This window comes from Mandrillus leucophaeus, unplaced genomic scaffold (genome assembly GCF_000951045.1).
Source record: "Mandrillus leucophaeus isolate KB7577 unplaced genomic scaffold, Mleu.le_1.0 Scaffold421, whole genome shotgun sequence".
In the NCBI taxonomy this organism is placed as follows: Eukaryota; Metazoa; Chordata; class Mammalia; order Primates; family Cercopithecidae; genus Mandrillus; species Mandrillus leucophaeus.
In genome coordinates this window covers 86,149-108,935 of record NW_012104488.1, presented here as the reverse complement: position 1 = coordinate 108,935, position 22,787 = coordinate 86,149, and the positions used below count along the sequence as shown (strand labels likewise).

General features: G+C 38.6%; 1 protein-coding gene across 1 annotated transcript in view; it reads right to left on the bottom strand.

Annotated features, from left to right (window-relative positions):
- Nucleotides 1–12,264: 12,264 nt before the first annotated feature.
- PROSER1 (proline and serine rich 1) overlaps nucleotides 12,265–22,787 on the bottom strand; it is a 29,217-nt gene continuing 18,694 nt past the window's right edge. The window contains exons 10-13 of the mRNA XM_011992968.1: nucleotides 20,189–20,233; nucleotides 15,085–16,855; nucleotides 14,483–14,633; nucleotides 12,265–13,895 (exon numbers count right to left, since the gene is read on the bottom strand). Of these exons, the coding sequence (XP_011848358.1) occupies nucleotides 13,773–13,895; nucleotides 14,483–14,633; nucleotides 15,085–16,855; nucleotides 20,189–20,233 (2,090 nt within the window). The 3' untranslated portion in view covers nucleotides 12,265–13,772. The remainder of the gene's footprint in view (nucleotides 13,896–14,482; nucleotides 14,634–15,084; nucleotides 16,856–20,188; nucleotides 20,234–22,787) is intronic.

The window sequence follows — 22,787 nt, the reverse complement described above, 5'->3', positions numbered from 1 at the left end:
TGTTATCATATGCTTAATTATTTGGCTTGTGTCTGTTTCTTCTTCTAGACCAAGAATTGACAAACTGTAGCTTGCTGGCTAAATTTGATCTACCACTTGTTTTTAAAACATAAAATGTGAACTTAAAGTATAATAATAATTTTTAAAAAACCATAAAGTGTTACTGGAACACAGCATGTCCTTTTGTTGCTTTTTTTTTTTTTTTTTTTTTGAGATAGGATTTCACTCTGTTGCCCAGGCTGGAGTGTAGTGTGGCATAAATCACAGCTCACTGCAACCTCGACCTGCAGAGCTCAAGCAGTCTTCCTACCTCAGCCTCTTCAATAGGTGGGACTCCAGGTGCACACCACCACACCTGGCAAATTTTTATTTTTTTATTTTTGTAGAGGTGGGGTCTCACTATGTTGCCCAGGTTGGTCTCAAACTCTGGGCTCAAGTGATCCTTCAGCCTTGGCCTCCCAAACTGCCGGGATTGTAGATATGAGCCACCATGCCTGGCTCTTTCGTTTTTGTATTGTCTGTGGTCACTTTTGCATTGCACCTGTGGATTTGAGTAGTTGTGACACAGACCATAAAAGATGTAAGGCCTAAAAATATTTACTGTTTGTCCCTTCGCAAAAAAAGTTTGCTGACCCCTGCCTTACACTATACATTTCCATGAGGAGAGTGACATGGTCTAACCTTTCCCATTGCACCTGCAACAATTAGAACAATGTGGGCACATGGTTGATGTTCAACAATACTTGTTGAATGAATGAATATATAAATCACAAATGAAAACAGCTCTCAAATGGCAAAGCTCTTTCTCAAATCCAGATCCTCAGGATCCTGTAGTAGGATTCCTTCTTTCATCAGACCACATAGAACCACAGAACATTTTGTGGTTATTCCAATACTAAGAACATCAATTTTCTAATTTTCTGATGTTCATTTCTCTCATATCAATATCCCAAATATATCTTGTTTTTCTTTTGTATACCATTATATTTATTGTATGGCATTTATTATATTACACTGTATTATTTTGTGAAAACAAAACAATAGTAAAAAACTCTAATCTCTCCCTGGCCAAATCTTGTCTTTTCTAGTTTTTCTTTTGCCAACCACCTAGTTATTTCCTTCTTAGCAACTTCATCTTAAAAGTTGTCTCAGTTTCCAGCCTGGGCAACATGGTAAAACCCCGTCTCTACTAAAAATACAAAAATTAACCAGGCATGGTGGTGTGCACCTATAGTCCTAGCTACACTGGAGGTTGAAGTGGGAAGATTGATTGAGCTTGGGAGGCAGAGGTTGCGGTGAGTCAAGACGGCCCCACTGCACTCCAGCCTGGGTGGCGCAGCGAGACTCTAACTCAAAAAAGAAAAAAACAAAAGTAAAAAATTTTCTAGATTAGGGGTTATTTATACCAACTACTTGATAATCTTAATTGCCTTCTCCACAAACTCAAATTGCAGGAATAACTACTATGGCTGTCATCCACAGTTTGTAATTACAATAATTAATACAGAGTATTAGAAATTAGGAAAGGAGACCAGAACACAGATTAAAACAGACATGCGTAATGTGTGCATAGAGTCAGCAACTGTCTGCTCTAGGATAGTTTCCTCTGCATCTCCCTTAAACATCCTCGCTTACAACTCCAAGTAGAAATGTTGCTGGAGGCACAGCGGGCAGGAGAGAAGGCTCTGGGTTCATACCGCCTAGATATAAAGAAAACCTTGCTCTGTCATGAACCAGTGTGTGATGCTGGGTAACCTATTTAACCTCTGTGTTTTATTTTTCTCATCTGTAAAATGCGGATGGTAATATAATATTTACCAAGCAGAGTTGCCTGTATGATAATCTTATGAAAATTACATGTAAAATATTCAGAATAATGACTAACATGAATAAATGGTAACTATTATTACCATGAATGGAAGCTGGGCTGTACTTCTAAGGACTGAGTTAACTTCTCTCTACAATGGCAATATTGGGTTAATTTTCACAATGTCTCCCTTTTCCCCTCATTTCAAGTGAAAAGAAGACTGAGAGAGATTGATTTGGTATGTCAATACACTGATCAACTCTCTTCTCTCTCTGATCTAATGCTACCATAATTTTCCACAAACTTGAAAACTCGAGGCCCATTCCTGGTCTGTATTTAGTCAATTTCCATCCTGTTTCTTCCTGGCCTCTACTTTATCACCACGTCCTCATCACTTTGTAACTAACCTCTCATGGAAAGAGCAACAGAAAAACTTCATTCTCCATCATTTCTCCTGACTTAAGCCAAAGACAGTCTTTGCCTGGAACTAAACGCCCCTTTCCCTTTGAATCAGATGCTTCTCCATAGTCATGCAGCAGAGTTCTGGAGGTGCTAGTTTAGCTTATTTCTAAATACATTTTCTCTTCATATTAGCCAAATACCACTTATGCTAGCACTGCCAGTCACTGAGGTGCAAGGTTCAAAACAACAGAAACAGTAATTATTCCCTGGGAGCCGCTACAAAGAGCCTCAAGAGTGCTTACTATGGTCCATCCCTTTGGAAGATGACTAAGCAACTGTTTTTCTTTTTCCTAAAGAAAGTTTCAAAGGTCTCAGCCTAGAAAGCAAGAAGTGTTTCAGCAAGCAAGGAGCACCTCGGACAAACTGAATCCTCATAGCAGGGCCTCAGGAAATGAAACATGAGCTCATTTTCAAGTTTCCTCCCTCTTTGACTGTAAAATATAAATTAGTAGGCACAGTGGATGAATTCTTATCTGTGGATGTTCTTTCACTTATCATGGGAAAGGAGGATACGGGAATTTCTGGAAGATGCTCCGGATGAAGACTTTTTAGTGTTTCTACACTTTCATTCTATCAATTTCTGCACTAGTGAAAGTACTGAGAGGAGGACAGCTTTTTTTTTTTTTTTTTTACAATGGAGTCTCGCTCTGTCTTCCAGGCTGGAGTGCAGTGGTTCAGTCTCGGCTCACTGCAACCTCCACTCCCTCAGTCTGGGGGTCAAGCGATTCTCTGATGCCTCAGCCTCCCAAGTAGCTGGGATTACAGGCATGCGCCACCACGCCCAGCTAAGTTTTGTGTTTTTAGTAGAGACGGGGTTTTGCCATGTTGCCCAGTCTCGTCTTGAACTCCAGGCCTCAAATGATCCGCCCAACTCAGCCATCGAAAGTGCTGGGATTACAGGCGTGAGCCAATGACCCTGGCTGAAGACAGCTATGTTTTTAAAAGTCCTAATTCTAGTCCCACTCTTGACATACAGGACATCTGTCCTTGAGTATGTATATTTGCTTTTCCCCGATTGTTCATCTTATAGCACAAACCTTTTCTAAACTTCCACCTGTTTCCTTTCCTAAGCTTCCTGTTTCAGTCATCACCCACCATCCTTTCTTGCTAAGATGTATCCAGGTGTTCCAAGACAGTGGCTGATCTCCCAAGAAAACATGCCCTTTTCTTTAAATTGAAGTTCTCTGATCTCATTAACCTTTTTTTTTTTTTTAACGAATATACATCATGCATTCTAACTTATCTATTCTCATTTTTTCAATTATTGAAATCCCACTTTTTTTTCTTTTCTTTTTTTTTTTTTTTTCAAGATAGAGTCTCGCTCCCCAGACTGGAGTGCAGTGGCTCAATCTCGGCTCACTGAAACCTCTGCCTTCCTGGTTCAAGCAATTCCCCTGCCTCAGCCTCCCAAGTAGCTGGGATTACAGGCGCACGCCACCATGCCCGGCTAATTTTTATGTATTTTTAGTAGAGATGGGGTTTCATCATGTTGGCCAGACTGGTCTCGAACTCCTGACCTCAGGCCATCCACCCACCTCAACCTCCCAAAGTGCTGGGATTACAGGCGTGAGCCACCATGCCCTGCCGAATTCTCACATTTTTTAAATGAGAAATTCGGTCTCTAAATCTGTAAAGCTATTTATAGTGATAACTCCTCAAGCTGCAACTCTGGCTTAGACCTCGCTTCAGAATAATAAATATTTTTAACTATCAGCTGATGAAACATCTCTACCTGGACGTCCCCCAATTAAATATTCTATACATTAAAATGAAATCTGTTGAATTAAGTCATTTGTATTATGGAATGCTGTTGATACATTTAAAAGGTATGTATTTATTGAATAAAGTAAACAAGCATCAATTTGCCACACAACAGCACCACTAGAATATTACCAATACCATTGAAGCTACTTGCGTATCCCTCCTAGGTCTCATCCTCACCTCTCTAAAACTACAATTTATAATTTTGTTGTTTATTCACTTGTTTTTAAAATAGAACTTTTAAAATTTTATATATACATTTCTAAAACACATATGATTTAGTTTTGCTTTTGCCTTGTTTAAAAATACCCATGTAGGCCGGGTGCGGTGGCTCACGCCTGTAATCCCAGCACTTTGGGAGGCCGAGGTGGGCAGATCACGAGGTCAGGAGATCGAGACCATCCTGGCCAACAAGGTGACACCCTGTCTCTACTAAAAATCCAAAAATTAGCTGGGCATGGTGGCGTGTGCCTGTAATCCCAGCTACTCAGGAGTCTAAGGCAGGAGAATCACCTGAATCCAGGAAGCAGAGGTTGCAGGGAGCTGAGATCATGCCTCAGCACTCCAGCCTGGCAACAGAGCGAGACTTCATTTCAAAAAAAAAAAAAAAAAAAAGTGCTGTGCAATTTCTTTTGACATTCCATATTATGTTGCAGGAAGCTGTTGCTCTTTAATTTTTAGTGCAATTTAATACATCAAAGTGTAAATGGGCCACAGTTCACTTATTTATTAGGATACTTTTAGGTTTTCGTTATTAGAAATGATAATATCATGAATGTTTTGTACATACCTTCTGGTTGCGTATACATGCAAGAGTTTCTCTAAGGCCCTAAAATCCAGATATATACATCCAGAAATGAAACTGTTATACTTTATATTCGACTTTACAAGATTATTGTAAATGACTTTGTAAAATTGTTTTCCAAACTGGTTTATGTCAATTTAATCTTACCAGTAGTGTACAAGTATTCCCTTTGTTCTAAATCGTTGATTGCACTTGTTAATACTTGACTATCTGGTCAGTGTAAAATAGTATTTCATTATAATCTGACTTTAGATTTCCCTGAGTTTTAATAAGGCAGAACAAGTTTCACATGGTCATTTACAATTTGTGTTTTCTCCTTTGTGAGCTGCACATACATGTCCTTTGCTCTTATTTTGGACTTCTTCTTGCTAATTTAATAGGTAGCCTTTATATATATACTTATATATGCTTGTTATATACACGTCGAGTACTTCTTATCCAAAATGCTTGGGACTTAGAAGTGTTTCAGATTTTGGATTTTAGAACATTTGCTTATACATGAGATATCTTGGGGTTGGCACCACCCAAATCTAAGCATTAAATTCATTTATGTTTCATGTATGCCTTATACACATAGCCTGAAGGCAACGTTATACAAGACTTAATAATTTTATATGGAACAAAGTTAGTGTACATTGAACCCATGTGGACAGTCTGTGGTTATTTGGCATCGTCATCATTCCCGACTGAATTTCTATGCTACCTATAAGCGATCATTTTCTTATGCTTATTCACACATAAGTACTTAACAATAAAAACTATGATACCCATTAACACGGTGAAAACATAATGTGTTCAGCAGCACAGTAGCATCACCAGAATACCTGGGTCAGCTGTTAAACAGCAGCAACAACAAACAACGGCAGGCTTTTGGCCTCTAGCTGTGATGCCGTGTTCTGTGTTTCGATTAAAAGGTTACAATACACTGTACTTTTTTTTTTGGTGGGAAGAAACATCAGAAGCAGTTGAAGGACAAGGAAGTGGGTCCTCTAGGGATGAGGAGGCGTCCTGCTGGAAGGTCTTTTAAACTGTTTCCTCCAGAGTCATCTACCTCATTAAACAATGGTTTTTGTCTTAGACGTCTCTCTTGGATTTTATAAGCTTACATTATTTCCTGCTGTTATGAATGCATGCTGCTCTACTCCTTCAATAAGGCCATCACACATTTTCATCGTGTTGTCTAGAGGCACTTTTTTTGCAGTGTTAACAACATCATCTTCATCATCACTAATATCACGATCACCTTGATTCACAACCATTTTGGCTATTTCACAATCTATCAATGAATAAAAAACTGGAGCCTCGTTATTGAAGGTACAAACTTCTTTAATATCAATTTCTTCCAGTTTGCTGATAGATCTGAAAGATTTTTTTTTTTTCATATATAAGGAGGTCAGACTTTTTTTCTCATTTGACATATGGAATCTTTCAAAGTCTCCATCTTGTTCGTCACCTTCACTGAACAGAGTCACAGGCCAGAGGCTGTGCCAGGCATGCACCACTGTGGCCTTAGTTCTGTGTTTTAAGAGAACGCAACAGCATGTATGGTATCTGTCATAACAAAACCATGTTGGAAACCTTCCACACGCATGCCTCCATTCACTACTGCTAGCATACTGGTCAAGAAAGCGTTTCCATTTTCACTCTTCGTTTATCTGAGGATGCTCTGGTCACATGGCTAATGAGTTAATGAAGTCACATTTGGGGGGAAGTACATGGCATAAACGTTGTTGATGAGAATTTCATTTGGAGAATGAGCGGGATGCAGTGAACAAGAGCTGCTGATATAAAATGTATGTGAAGCCAGTCAGAAAAGCAATCCCTGATTGTCCATGCCTTTTTTTTTTTTTTTTGTCAGAATAATGGACTGGTAAGAAATTCATTTCTTGGAAACAGCCAGGGACGCAGGCTTTTGCCTATCACAGCAAGTGTACCCGTATGTGTGTCTGCTGCATTAGCACACCCCAGCACAGCTATTCTGTCCTTGGCATCCTTAATGCCTGTAGGGGCTGCCTCATCAGCTGTAGTCAGTGTCTTTCCAGGGCAGTAAGGACAAAACAGTGATGTTCGTCAACAGTATAGGCTTGTTTTGGCATCAGATTTTCATCGGTGATGACCCTGACAAACTCATTAATGAATTTCTTTACTGACCTGTGACCAGCAGATGCCTTATCACCACAAAGGTTTAAAAATTGAATGCCGTGTCTTCTGTTAAATTTCTGCAACCAGCCTGTCGCATATTCATGGTTCCTGTCAATTTTCAGTTTATTGTGATCAATCTTTGCTTGTTTCATGATCAGCATACCATTAAGCAGCACATGTTCACTGTAACGCTGATGAGTCAACTCTTCCAATACACAATTGAGATCTTCATTTTTAGCTGTATGTAGTGTTTTTCTATTTTTCATTAACTTCTGTTCATCACCTTTAGCATAGAACTTCAACAGTTTATCCTTTTGTTTCTTCAAGTCATATATGGTGGTCATTCCAATGACATACTCTTCTGAAAGATGTTCCACACTTACCGCAACTGTCCAGTTCCTCCAACAGCTTGGCTTTCTATCAAACTATACATAAACATAAGTGCTTCCTTATTTTCTTATTGCTTATAGGGGTGTCTACAGGCCCTTTTGACCTTTTCAACGATATCTTTACACCACAGAGCAGAGAATAAGTGAGCCATGTCTATAGGACTTGGTTTCGTCTATAGGACTTTGGCATCATGGAGAGCCTGCCTTCAGTGTGTCTGGTCTGCACGTGTGCTATTTTTAGTACCCTTTGTGGGTATGTTTGAGTGTGGACTCATGCATGGAAGAGATACATTGTAGCTGAAAAAAAGCTGGGAAGGTCTTTTTCCCCTTGCCGATGCTGAATAAACTGCATTGTGTGCCTGGATTTTGACTGTGACCTGTCCATGAGATCAGGTTGAAACATTGTACTTGTGGTGTCATGTTGGTGCTCAAAGTTTTGGATTTTGGAGGGTCTCAGATTTCAGATTTTCTGATTTTTGGATTAGGGATATTCAACCTGTATATAAATATATGCACACCTACACAATGTGTGGGTGTATATATACACTTTATACATTGTATGTACTTATAAATACTTGATACTTGACAGCACATAAGTGGCAAATATATTTTTCCAGTTGTCACTTATTTTTTCACCTTTTTAATGATGCGCTTGATATCAAATATATACAATTTCAATATATTTAATGCTTGGTGTGCCTTGTTTAAAAATTCTTCCCTTCCTAAGGTCTTAAAGACTGAAATATCAAGCCTTGATAATTAGTAGAGAAAGTCCTTCTGCTTCATTCATTCTCTTCAGAAGAATTTTGGCTATTTTTCATCCTCTGGTCACCCATACATTTTAGGATAAATTTGTAAAACTTTCTTAAAACATTGTTGGGATTTTGATTGGAATTGTGTGGAATTTGGAGACTGAGAGATTTTATGTTCTAAGGTTATGATTCATAAACATGATCATTGTGTATTCTCCATTTAAGTAGGTTTTCTTTAATGATGCTTATAAAGTTTAAAAACAAATTCACCATAAAGTTGTTACTCATCTTTTGTCGGATCTATTACTAATGACATGTCACTGTTTTCTTTTTTTGAAAAGAACATACTGGCCAGGCATGGTGGCTCATGCCTGTAATCTCAGCAGTTTGGAAGGACAAGGCAAGTGGATTGCCTGAGCCCAGGAGTTCAAGACCAGCCTGGGGAACATGGCAAAACCCCTTCTCTGCAAAAAATACAAAAAAAAAAAAAATTTGCCAGCCATGGTGGTGTGCACCTCAAGAGGCTGAGGTGGGAAGATTACCTGACCCAGGGAGGTCCAGGCTGCAGTGAGCTGTTGATCCCTTCACTACACTCCAGCCTAGGTGACAGAGTGAGACTGCCTCAAAAAACAAAAACAAAAGAACATGCTATTGATGCTGTTGCTCATGTTTGAAAATGCAACTGACTTTTGAATATAGTGTATCTGAATCTCACTAAGCTTTATGAATTCAAATAATTTATCACCTCTGAATATTGTCTGCTTTATATCTTCCTTTCCAATCCTTGTACTTTTTACTAATTTTTTTGTACCTTACTACTAGCTAGGATGTCTAATACAATGCTCAATTATTTTCGTTGATATCTGATTTTAAAGGGGGTATTTCTAGCACTTCATAATTAAAAATAAAGTATGCCATCAATACTTTTATAGATTTATTTTACTTGGTAGTTATTTTTAGCCTAGTTTGCTAAGGGTTTTTTTTTTTTTTTAATTTAGTTTTTAGCCATCATGGTGGTTGAATTTTATCAAATATTTAATGTTTTTGATGCATAGACCGAGAATGTTTTTTCTCTATGTGGCAAATTGCACTTTTAGATTTCCTAATGTTGTTTTACCCTTGCACTCCTGAAATAAACATGACTTGACCACAGTGTGTCATCTTTTTTTAAAAAAAAAGTTCTACTTATATTGCTAATAATTTGTGATTTTGTACTATCCTCTTGAGTAAACTTGACATGTATTTTCTGTTTTTCCTACTATCTTCATCTGAGTTTTGGTATCATGGTTAAGCTGGTCTTTAAGAAACACTTGAGGAGTGCTCTCTCTTTCTATTGGAAGAGTTTGTGTGTCCTTAAAACGACTCATCCCTGAAAGTTCCGGACTCAGAAAAGTCTTCAGTACTTTCTACTGAAATGTACTACAGTAGAGTCTATAGTTTACACTTTTAATCACAGGATTGGAATTCATTCTCCTTACTCCCCTACTCCCCACATGTGGCAGTTATTACGCCAAAATTAATGACATTCGCTCATGTTATACTACCACAGATCCTTAAATAGAGTGCATACTGCATAATTACTAACAGAGCCAGTCTTCTCTATTTGTTGTCACATATTTCATATAAGCATTTGACTTGAAATACAAACAGAAATACTACATCCCATAATTGTAAACATTCATTCAAATGGAAGCTTCCTTTCCATTTACAAGTGTTGAGATTACTAATATAGGAGGTCCCCAAATAACATCCTTTTGTTAGACATTGTTTCATTATAATATGAGTGGCTGAGGCCTCTGTCTGCATGTTTTGCATTCTCCACATATCTCTGTCTCCACATACTCCGGTTTCTTCCACATCCCAAAGTGCCTGTTAGGTTTACTCGTGTGTCTAGATTGCCCCAGTCTGAGTGAGCGTGGGTGCGTGTGTGCCCTGGGATGGGATGGTGTCCTGTGCAGGGTGGGTCCCTGCCTTGCATCCTGAGCTACAGGGATCAGCTCCAGCCACCAGTGACCCTGAACTGGAATAAGTGAGTAGGAAAATCAATGAATACAAATTCTGAAATAAAGCTTTGTAAAGTCCACGATAATCATGCAAATGCATGACAATAAATGATGCAGTGCCTAAGCGGGCTCAGCGAGCCTGCTGTGTTTCTGATTGTTTCTGAACTCCGCAGTGGTAGGAGGTGTTCCTGACAATTTTTGCTTTGTAAAGGATAGGTGCGCGTATACTTAGTCCACCACCTTGACCACCACCAGTCACCGACGAAAAATTGGGTATCTAGTTTTTATTACTCTTTCTTAAATGTATGTTTAGCTCATATTTATTTCAACGTCTAATTAGAATTGTTGTGGGTCTTTAGACATTTGGTGCAGTTTTCGTGACCAGAAACATTCCATGGGAACTTAATTTTGCTTACATCAATTAGCCTATGGTAAAATTGGTTGCGTTATACTGTTTCTCTTAAAGTTGCAGTTTCCAAAAACCTATTGATGACCCAAATGAAGACTTACTGTACAGGAAAGCCTAACTAACGTCTTACCATGTGCTTATTTCTTACACGTGTCTGTGCCTTTCTCCACGTCTTTTGGATGTTTTATTCCAATTACCCTCTCTACAAATTAGGAGTGATAAACACCACTGACTTCTAGCTCTTACCATAAAATTTTGTCAGAGATACTTAAAAACTTACTATCATGCCTCATCTGACTGAAAGGACCTTGGGGGTGTTAACGCAAACTAAATATGGCCTGAGAAGGACTCCGTACTTCTATATTTGAGTCCTTCTGAATGAACTGTAATCTAGCTTAACAGTCAGACAAAATTGGAAACCTAATTTAGATGTATGTGCCTGTAACAGGAACTGAATCTTGGCCAACCTCAGCGGCCATACTTCAACCACTGCTGAGTGTTCGAATTGTGTTCAAATATGGCACCAACCTGTAAGCAATCCAGCTGTTTCTGTATCTCACTGCCGATTTCTGTACATCGTTTCCTCTTTTTTGGTCTATAAATCTTCTTCCACCACGTGGCTGCACTTGAGTTTCTGTGAATGTTCTGTGATTCTGGGGGCTGCCCAATTTGCGAATCATTCATTGCTCAATTAAACGCCTTTAAATTTAATTTGGCTGGAGTTTTTATCAGGGACAATTTAGATGGCCCTTCCCAACTCACTTGCTAATGTTCAATATTTAGCCTTGTGACTGACCAGTTTGCCAATATGTTGTGTCACCTCTAAAAACAACAGAAATTTCAAGTCCTCACTAAATTTGGAGTTAAGTCTTTTCTACAATTCTGACACCAACTATATTTTATAAATATACAAGTAATCTGGCAAATCAAATGGTGAGGCTTAAAGTTCACCAATTTTATGAGTTAACAGCTTTTGCAAATCTTAAACACGCTACTGGCCTTCACATAAAGGGGATAGAGAGGAACACAGTCTTCAGAGTCTTCATTTTTGGGTTTCTCCGATAACCTCTAATCCAACCTCCATGCTGCAGCCTGTGATTTTTCTAAAGCACTCCAATACATTTCCAAACTATCCACAGAACAAATCCCCAGGTTTTGGCATGGTTTAAAGGTCTTTCATAATCAGGTACCTCTCTTGCTTTTCATCCTTAAAACTACTATGCTCCATCCAAATATATTATATTGCTATGCTATTGTCATACTTTGTGCCTTTATAAATCACGTTCTTACTCATTCTTTAAGACTTTAATGCCACTGATAAATCTTTCTAGACTCCCTCAGGTAGTAAGATACTCCCCTCACGTCTCGTGTTTTCTTAGCACTTGGTAGTAGAAGCATTCATAGTAGATGCTTGATTCAGATTTACCACTTACTATGTGACTCACATCTTGGATGTAAGTGAATTAGGTTACTTACCCCAGTTGGGAAACATACACATAAAACTAGCCTCCAGGAAATAGTGCAAGGATTCTAAAAACATTCACTTTAAATACACCTTTGAATGGCCAATTATGTGTGAGGCCAGGGATCTATAAGATGAACAGGATATAGCTCCTCTTCTCAAGGGGCTCATAGGATAGCAGAAATACACCTTGTAGTGGCATCATATTGTATCAAGACTACTCATTCAATATTTTCTGAATGAATGGTCAACACATAAAAAAAAACACAATATAATCTTTAAAATAGTTTTATGGGTATAGATTTAAGAAAAACAAATGGCAACTTCTAGCAACTGTTATCAGATTAAACTATAGCTTACATTGTGTATTTAAAGACGTAAATCAGTCTGTTCATGTGTTGGTTATGAAGTTTACATTAAGATATCATTTAAACGAATGAGCAATCAGTAGTATAAACTGAGTGAAACTAAATTTGCATAAAAATGTTCAATATATTAACTCTAGCACGTATACAAAATTAGAAAGCCTATCCAAGCACTTAGCAAAACACAGAATATTTGTCATATCCATAAAGTTTATTTTAAAAAATTGTTAAAAACTAACCATACAGGTTTATTAATATACTTAAAAAGTTTGTTCCCTATGTTGAAGTAAAATACATTAGCAACATCTTCCAGACACCATCTTTATAAAAGTAAAACTTCTAGATCCTGAAATGTACTACAGTAGAGTCTATAGTTTACACTTTTAATCACAGGTTTGGAATTCACTCTCCTTACTCCCCTACTCCCCACATGTGGCAGTTATTACTCCAAAATTAATGACATTCGCTCGTTATACTACCACAATCCTTAGAGTACATACTGCCTAATTACTAACAGAGCCAGTCTTCTCTATTTGTTGTCACATATTTCATATAAGCATTTGACTTAAAGTACAAGTAGAAATACTACATCCCATAATTGTAAACATTCACCAGGAGCTTCCATAGTGCAGTAAGTAATAGAGGTGGCCCAAGAGTCAGTCAAGTCTTCTTCACACGTTGTATGCTGCTGAGATTAGGAGAACTGTTTTGAAGGCAAATTATCCTAAGTCTTACTTGTATTTCTGATAAGGATGTAGTTCTGGATATATACTTTTAGTTGAAAACACCTGAAAGTCATTCTGAAGACTACATTAAGCACCACTTCCACTTACCTGAATATAGTGAGTTAAATTCAGCAGTATGTATGGTTGTTAGTATCAGAAATTAAGAATAACTGTGGGTCTCAAGTTCCCTTTTGTGGATACAGATAGAATAATGAGTTCCCACTGATGCTAATAGGAACCGCTCATGCATACCAAGGGTAGTAACTCCCCCAGGGCCACATGCAACCCCTAAGTCTGAGGCACAACTATTACTTCTGCCAGTGGATGCTATACAAGCATATTTAAGGCTGTATTCGGCTATAAAGAGTTCAATCTACTCTTTAATACTTTTTCTATGTAGATCACATACACAATCCAAAATTTTATAGGACAGGTGAAAAGTCTCCAAACACTTTTTAAATACCATTCTCCATACAATTTATTGTCAGCATATTTACATAGGGGAGTGTTCATACTTAAAACCATTTTTTAAAATGCAACCACAATTTTCAAATTGTTGTCATAATTTCTCCAGGATTATCCTCATTCTCATTTTCTGACTTTTGGCCAGCTTCACATTTGTCAGATTGTTCATTGCAGTTCTTAGGCAATTCTGATGTTGCTCTGAAGGAGAATAAAAGTTAAAAGTATTCACTGCCACCCACTTTGGGACAGGCTTGGTTGCAAAGAAAATGGTGTTCCTGGTGCCGAAGGGTAACTAGGAAACCCATCAGGCTGAGCTGGATAGCTTTCCAGAGCCGAAGCTGAATGGACCTGATGGAAAGAAGAGCATGTGGTTTAGCAGAGTGCCAAGTTCATTCAAGCCTACCCTTGCTTCTACCCATGCCACACAGAGATATTCAGAATAGGAAGGAAAGACAAAACTCTGAGGCACAATCAAGTCTGCTCAGTCACCTAAAATTTTTAAGAAAATGTTCAAATTTCTTCAGGTGAAGGAGATGCATAGAATCACCATTAAAATATTTAATATTCTCTCAAAAGTCAATAGGTTTTCTACAGATAATGTGCTTAATGGTCAGTTATTTAGCTTAAATTATAGAAGACAAGTTAACATTTAACTGTCATGAATAGATTCTTAAATTTTATCAAGTAAAATCTATAAGCAGGAAGGAAAAACAATTCATACAGATGTCTATATCCTACCGCCTTTGTAACTCTCCTGAAAGAAGACAAGCATAATTTGCAAATTTGGGGAGAACTAATCATCAAATCTCCATGCATTCTCCTAAGAGCTATTTTTTGGCCGATGTTGGGATATCGCAAATGATACTGCAACATTCTCACTACAGAAGTTAGTTATATATGTTACCATTTTATTTACACCAGCCATTGCTGCTTACCTGCTGTAACAACGCTGACTGTGCGGCCGCATTATGCTGTAATTCTTGCAAGGATGATTGTGAAGGATTCTGAGAAAACCCAGGGATACCCGGGAGGGACAAAAGGCCTGGAAAAACAGAACTGCCTGCAGCTTGAAGTCCAGATGATAAACTAAAACAATTGACAGAAAAACAAGTTAACTGCAGACAAGACATAAAAGCTACTGCTTCCATATTTGTCAAATACAATCTTAAAATGTTAAAAACAAAACAAAAACATTATAATTTATTCCTCTGTTGGAAGGACCATAAAAATCAGCCATTCACCGATATGAAACTTACTTTCTGTGAAGTATATTATTCAAAATTCAGTAAGTCTGTGTTGCATATAATCCTTTCTGCTGTCTAATAAAACTACCAAATACAAATCCCAAAACTATGTCAACAGGCATTAATATTTTATATATTTATCTTAACGTGGCTCATAAAACATTTTTTTGAGTGCTAAAGTGTCCGCCCAGGAAAACATCGTTTAGATTTTGACATTCATTTGGATGAAATGAAATGTGAACTACAAGTTAGGTGAAGAATAATTTTATCCTATTTCCAAACTATCCACATACCCGGCTTGTGCAACAAGAGCGGAGTTGAAATTGGAACTGAATGCTGAGGCGAATCCTGGGAGGACTGGAGCCGGGGATGGGGCTGTGGCAGCCACAGGTAGTGGTGTGACAGCTGCAACTGTAGATGGTGCCTGCAGCCCCGGGAATGAGGGAAGAGCAGGGGTAACGCTTGGGGTATTAGAGACAGAAAAGCCTGGGTAGGAGGGATTTGAAGATGACAGAGGTCCTTGAGTAACTGAGAAAAGTGAGGGAACAGCAGTAGACAGGTTGAGGGGGAAAGGCGCTGCTGAGACTGGTGCGGAAGCAGAAAGCCCTGAGAGAACAGCTGCCGTTGAGCTGGGATGAGGGAGAGATGTGGAGGTGGCAGCAGTAGATGAGGTGGCTATTAATGACCCTGGGAGAGATACTGATGGATTAAGAGATGGGTTGCCAGTTAAAGGAAAATTGTTGGTCAAAGAAGTAAAAGGAGGAAGAGCAGTGAATACTGGTGCGATGGGAGTGGAGGAACCATGTGGTGGAAGGGAAATAGAGGAAAGGGTATTTGAACCATTTAAATGAGTACTCAAGCTGGAGAGACCTGACAATGCAGGATTAAGGCAAGTAGATAAACTGATGGGCACGGATGTTGAAGTATATGCACGGCCCAATGTCCCTGACAAACCTAAAGTGCCATGAGAGGGATTCCCAGAATGAGATGGGCCTTTGAAGGCCGAGGGAGTAGGACTCGTGGGCTCAGTTTTGATCATAACAGGAAGAGTTGTTACAGCAGGGGTGGATGAAATATGCAGATCTGAGGTACCTGGGTGGGGGCCATGCAAAAGCGGGGCTGAGGAGCCACAGCTAACTGGCGCTGATGTGGAAGCTGATGCAACAGTGGCTAAAGGAGACTGTACAGGCAAAGTCAGGGGAGTGGAAGTTGAGTTAGCCACAGGAGACGGCAGGCCTGGGAACAGGGCCAACCCTGGAGTGGAAGTCCTCTGTGGGGGAGGGATGGCCGATGGGGCATAGCACTTACTAGGGGCTGAAGCAGAAGAGTCAGAGTTCTGAAGAGTAAGAGAAGACAGTGAAGCCAGCCCACTTGTGACAGCAGAGGATAAAGCAGAGGAGCTGATTAAACTGGTGTCACTGGATGTCAGAAAGCCTTTTAACGCAGACAGAAGAGGACTGTTCACACCAAGTGGACCGGCAACGCTGGGAGTAGAGCCACCAGCAATTACAGGAGTTGGGTTGGATAGGCCTTGGGATGTTGGTGGTAAGGGCAAAGGGAGCCCTGCAAAAACTGATGACAATGAAGCAGAATTTGGGTTGCTGGTAGAAGCAGCAGTAGAGCTGATGGAAAAGGGGAGGCTAGTGAAAGGGGCAGAAGTAGAAGCAAATGTTTCACTGGAACCAAGAGTGGACCGTGGTGTAGGTCCTGGGGTAGGAGTGGCAGAAGGACCTGGCAGTGACACTAGGCCAGAAAAAATGGAAGGAACAGGAGTGGTGGTTGTACTGTGGATGGATGTAACAGGTGCAGTGGGCAATGAAGGGGTTCTGATAACTGTTGGGTTTAGCGTTGATGGCTGAGGTGTGTGAACGGCTGAGGAGACCTGCCCTGGGAACACAGGAAGGACGGTATTCGGCAGGTTCATTCCAGAAACGGTGGCAGCTGCTGATGCTGATGGATGACTGATTGCCTTGACTGGGGATGCAGTAGGAACAGGAGTTGCAGCAGGTGTTGAAGGATTAGAACCATGAGGAGAAAAGAGTTGACTTGCTGGGGTGGAAAATGCTATATGGAAGGGGGAAAAAAGGCAAGAATGTATCATCATGCTGAAACGTCAAATTTTAAATTAAAAAGCATAACCATCTTTGTAATATTTAACAAATACCAAATAAAAAATGACAGGTATAATAGGCTCTTGTAATGTCTAAATTGCTGGGTTCCATTTCTCAGATCTTTACTCTGGAACCAGATTCAGTTGTTGTCTAGACTCTGCTCAAAATAGCTCTCCAAATCACAGGAAGTTTTGACAAGCTTACAAAGTGTCCTTTCATATTTTTCCACTTTTTAAAAATTAAAGCATTTATTTTCATTGTGATTAGTGCTGCTGCACTGACTTTACCTCTAATTCAATCTACTTATCTAGAGTAATAACCACAAGTCAGTCCCCCTCATAGGAGCTTTCAGAACATGGCTTCCCTTGCAGGGCCATACAAGGCTTTCCAGGATTCATGCCCATCTCTCCAGTACTGTCTGTTGCCATTCTGTGAGTTGAATTTAATATTCCAGATTGTTAATCTGTACAGTTGTCCCGCTCAACCCCGTAACAGTTGCTCATACTGACCACTCTGTACTACATTAAACCCCAACCTTTACCTGGCAACTCCTTTATGGGCAAAAGCTATGTCTAATTCATCTTTCTAGTCCTATTACCTAGCACAGAATACAGCACCTGCATACTTAATGAGGGTCTGCTGAGCTGGATATATCATAATTCCCCCAAACTACAGTTCCCAAACCCACTCAAGGACTATTCCCAACACTATTTCTAGTTTGCTCTAGTATTTTTATTCTGACAAACTCTAAAATAATAAGCATTTTGGGGGATGATGTGGGCTCCCCTCTGAATGAATTCAACGGCTATCCCCACCTGTGATAATCTTGGTGTCAAAGGAAACCATGACTTAGGTAGCTAATGTCCTGAAGACAACCATCATCTGATACTGTACCCACATCAAATTCTGTTTCAGTTGTAAACAGAGAATGTTCCTGTTGCAGTGATAACCAACTGAGAAATATTTTCACGGATTAACACATTTTAAAATTTATGTATAATTAAGATTCTTTTGACATAAGCAAGCTGACATGGTCAACGAGTACACTATGCTACTCATAGATGGGAAGGGACATTAGGAAGAAAATGGAAGTAAACGACACACACATAATTCATTTGCACTACGTGAAGGCCAAGGGGCGTCACATTGGGCTGAACAAATTTTGTAGTTGTCTTAGAAAAAAAATATGATTGGAAAATTGACAAACAGTCATATTTAAGTATATAAACTGAAACTCCAAAGTCCTTAAGTCTTCACCATATTAATGGTTGTAAGCAGTGATTTGGTTGCAATAAGACTAGCTATCATTTTAAACTTACAGTACCTATAAAAATGGATTTGTACCTTTTTTGTACTTAATTTCTAAGAACTAGAAGCATAAGGAAAATAATCCTAATCTTATGTTTGTAAAAAATGTACCAAAAAGGTATTTAAGTCTGTAGGTGTTGGGTACCATTTGAGAATTCACTATCTTATTTATTAAACTCTATGCTGAAGACCATGTGGCTAATGACAAATCTGAAGGTAAAACCAAGCTATCCTAGAGTATTCTTTATAGCAGCCTCTGTTGCATATCTTTTTATTTAATAAAGCAAAAGCTATGCATTATTAATCATAGCACTTGCAGGTAAAAATGAAACGAACAAAAATTTAAAAAATCCCAACCACATACCATAATAAACAGCACTTTCCAATCATCTAATTTGGTTATTAACCATAAAACACATCTGTCAAGCCCTGTGCTAAGTTAGGCCCATCATTTCACTTGTCCTCACAATAACTCTCTGAGATAGAAACTTAACACCCTCATTTTATAGATGGGCAATCTGAGGCTTGCTATGACTAAGCACCCGGATAAAAGATCATGCAGATACTACATGGTGGAGCCAAGACTTGAGCCCGGTCTTTCAGACCCACATCTTTAACTGCTATACTAGTTTGTCTTAGTTTCTTTCTTTCTTTTTTTTTTTTTTGAGACAGAGTCTCGCTCTGTTCACCCAGGCCAGAGAGCAGTGGCGCGATCTCGGCTCACTGCAAGCTCCGCCTCCCAGGTTCACGCCATTCTCCTGCCTCAGCCTCCCAAGTAGCTGGGACTACAGGCGCCCGCCACCACACCTGGCTAATTTTTTGTATTTTTAGTAGAGACGGGGTTTCACCGTGTTAGCCAGCATGGTCTCGATCTCCTGACCTCGTGATCCACCCACCTCGGCCTCCCAAAGTGCTGGGATTACCGGCGTGAGCCACAGCGCCAATTTCTGTTTCTTAATACAGTTCCAAAAGGAAAAAATAAAATCTTAATCATGCTAACATCATACAACATAGGAAAACAAAATATGCTATTCCTGCCAATGGTACTTACAACAACTAACCTGATTACTCCCTTCAAAAACAATTGAACATAAAATAATAAAGTTCAACATAACTGCTGAAATTTCCTCAATCTCCTTTTCAAAGGAGTTAAATTTCCTGTTCAAGGTCACGAAACCAGGTGGTGGCAGAGGCAGGATAAGAAACTGGATGTCCTGACATTTCACTTAGTGTTCTTTACACCCCACTCTGCGACCTCCTTTAGAAACCACTAGCTGAGAAGCACCTGCTAGGCACTGTTCTCAGGGAATGGAATTCTCCCACTGAGACTCCTAACTATGTACTACAATGGTCAGGCTATTGTGATACTTTGCTGCACAAGAACTGATGTCAGTTTTTGTCTCACACAGGAAAGTCTCTCCTGCCTGACCACACGGATCCTCACCTAGCGGAAAAAATACACGGCAGCATTGCTGCCATCTGGAGGCACTATGTAGGACACACTTCATTTTCATTTTTCAATTCCATTTTCTGCCTTGGTGCCCCTTGTTCTTTTCTATATTAAGATATGCTTAATAATACTTATTGAAATAATGAACTCTAAATCCAACTAGCATTTGTCAAAAAGGATTTTTATCATCCCATGTGTTTATATCAAAAAACAAATGAGGTTTCCAGTATCACAGAATGTAAAGTGAATGTGAATGCAATGCTACGTAGTACTTACATTACACTGCAAGTTTTGCAAATTGTATAAAAGTTCTAAGATTAATTTTAAGTCCAGTTAATACATGCATTTCATGTTATGTATATAATATGTAACACTAGTAAACCACTTTTAACAAGTATGAATTATATTCTTTAACCAGAAACTTTCCCTAAAACATAACAATTCCAAATATACTCAAATTATTCTCAGTGAATAACAGAGCAAACCATGACAGATATCCGTTATCTCTGGATCAAATTTGGTACTTACTTTGATTCTGTATAGGTTTTGACTGACTGGAAAGGTCTTCATTCTCTATATAAAAATAAATAAAAGTTCATTTTAAACTTTAATCAAATAGTTGCCACCATAATAAACAGATATTTGGATACAAAGAAAAACACAGGATATAAATATATGTATACCGTGTTAGGAAAAAAATGTATACATATGGAAAAAGAAAGGAAATAAAAATAGTGGTAACTCTACTATTATTACTACTACTACTTTACTACTCTATCTGAAGAGTAAGAGGATTACCAGCAACTGAGCAACTGCTCTTTTCTCCCCTAGCACCTCCACCTGAGCTTGTCAGGTTTTAAATACACAGTTAGTTTTACATATACACTCAGTGTTCAAGAACACTTTCTGGAAAGACGCTGGCCTAAGGGTGCCACCCAGGAGAAAGTGTACCCTGCAGCTGTAGTGCAGCGAGGACCACTATCATTGGCTGAGCTGACAGACAGATCCTCTGAGTACCAGTGCCTACAGGAGTGGGAAGGCTGAGAAGTGAAAGGTGGCAGCTGGATGAATGAGTGTAGAATTCACTGCCATTCACTGTGGATTGCCCAAGCCAACAGAAACTGTCCTGCCCATTTGCTGTACTCAGCTCTGGGAAAGGCCCTACATTAGGAACTGCCATGGGGAACTAGCCTAGTTGAGGCTGACTTGAAGCCTGTGAGACTGACAACCTAAAGCACACCCCTCAAGGGAAATGATCTATCCAACCAGCCCATTAGCCAAGGATACAAAGGGAGAAAAATGTACCATCTTACGGCTTGACAAAAACTGCCCAAGAAACCAATATTGTGACAGGCATACAGTGTATAGGAAACCTCCATGTACTGGTATAATGAGCAAAGTAAAACCACAGCTTGTTTAAGGAATTCATGAGCTTGACTGAGCTGACAACAAATAACCACCAGAACAATGGAGATTTAATTAAAGAAAAAGGACTTTAAAACCTGACACACACACACACACAACTACTGGGAAATTAGCAGAGAAGCCTTTTACATATAAAAATCTGATTCCAAATTAATAAATGGAAAGAATAATAAAGATTAGAAATAAAATGACTAAAAGTTAAATAATGGTTGGAAATAAGAAACAAATATCACTTAGAATGCCAAAAAAAAAAGTTTAATGGAAAAGATGTCATAAATGAATAGGTAATAGGCTTAGAAGGCAAATACAGAAAATGTAAAATAAGAGTAGCAGGAGGAGGGGGAAAGGAGCAGAGGAAAATGCAACAATTAAAGGAATAAAAACAAAATTTTCCTAAGCTTTAAAGACTTGAGTTTTCACATCAAAAGAACTTACAGAGTGCCAGAAAAGATTAATGACAAGATACACACCTAAACATACTGGTAAAATTTCTGAAATCCAAAGATTAAAAAAATTCTTTGTAAGCTTACAGAAAGAGACCAAGTTCCCAATAAAGAAAATTATCTGGAATTGAATTTTCCATCCCCAACTCTATACATGTGTCCTTTCTGAAAAAATTTCTTAAAGTCATTTTCTACCAAAAGAAAATTAGAACAGGCATATCAAGACAAGGAATAACACAAACAGAAGAAACAGTAACAAGTCATGATCAAAAGCAATTTTAAAGAAATTAGGTATCAGAAGCAAAAATGTCTAGTATCCCAACAAAACACACAAACTGATTTTAGAAAGGAGAGGCTGGGCGTGGTGGCTCATGCCTGTAATCCCAGAACTTTGGGAGGCTAAGGTAGGCGGATCACCTGAGGTCAGGAGTTCAAGACCAGCCTGACCAACGTGGAGAAACCCCGTCTCTACTAAAAATACACACACAAAAAATTAGCCAGGCATGGTGGCACATGCCTGTAATCCCAGCTACTCAGGAGGCTGAGGCAGGAGAATTGCTTGAACCTGGGAGGCGGAGATTGTGGTGAGCCAAGATTGTGCCTCTGCACTCCAGCCTGGGCAACAAGAGCGAAACTCCATCTCAAAAAAACAAAACAAAACAAAACAAAAACAAAAAGAATATGGAAGTAAAATGATATACAGAACAGTTTTAAGTTTTTGTATACTGACAACCATTAAGAATAAGAAGGTAATAGCTGGCAATATTAAAGAAAATTTCTAAGTTTGGGTGGGGTCAAGGAGAAAACAGTTGTTTAAAAAAAAAAATGACAATTTGACGAATACAATTTAGCAAAGGTAAGAAAAACAAAACTGGAATAAAAGAATAATGAAAATAAAAACAGAAGAAATAAGAACAAATGTGTAATATTTATTATCATTACAAATTCCTATTAAAAGTCTAACAGGCTTAAAAATAAAAATTCAGCTATATATAATTTACAAACCAAGCCAATCTACCAAATAAAATCATAGGGGAAAAAAGTTTAAAATAAAGGTACAGGCAAAATATTTTTTATGAAGTAAAAATAAAAATAAGGACAATATTATCACTCAAGAAGGCCTAGGAAACAAATATTTTATAGTAAGACTATAACTCAGCTGATATTATTTTATAATTTATTTTATAAACAAGTTTATTTTATATATTTATTTTATAAACTCAAGAGACAAAAAAAAAAAACTAGAGAGGGTAATTAGT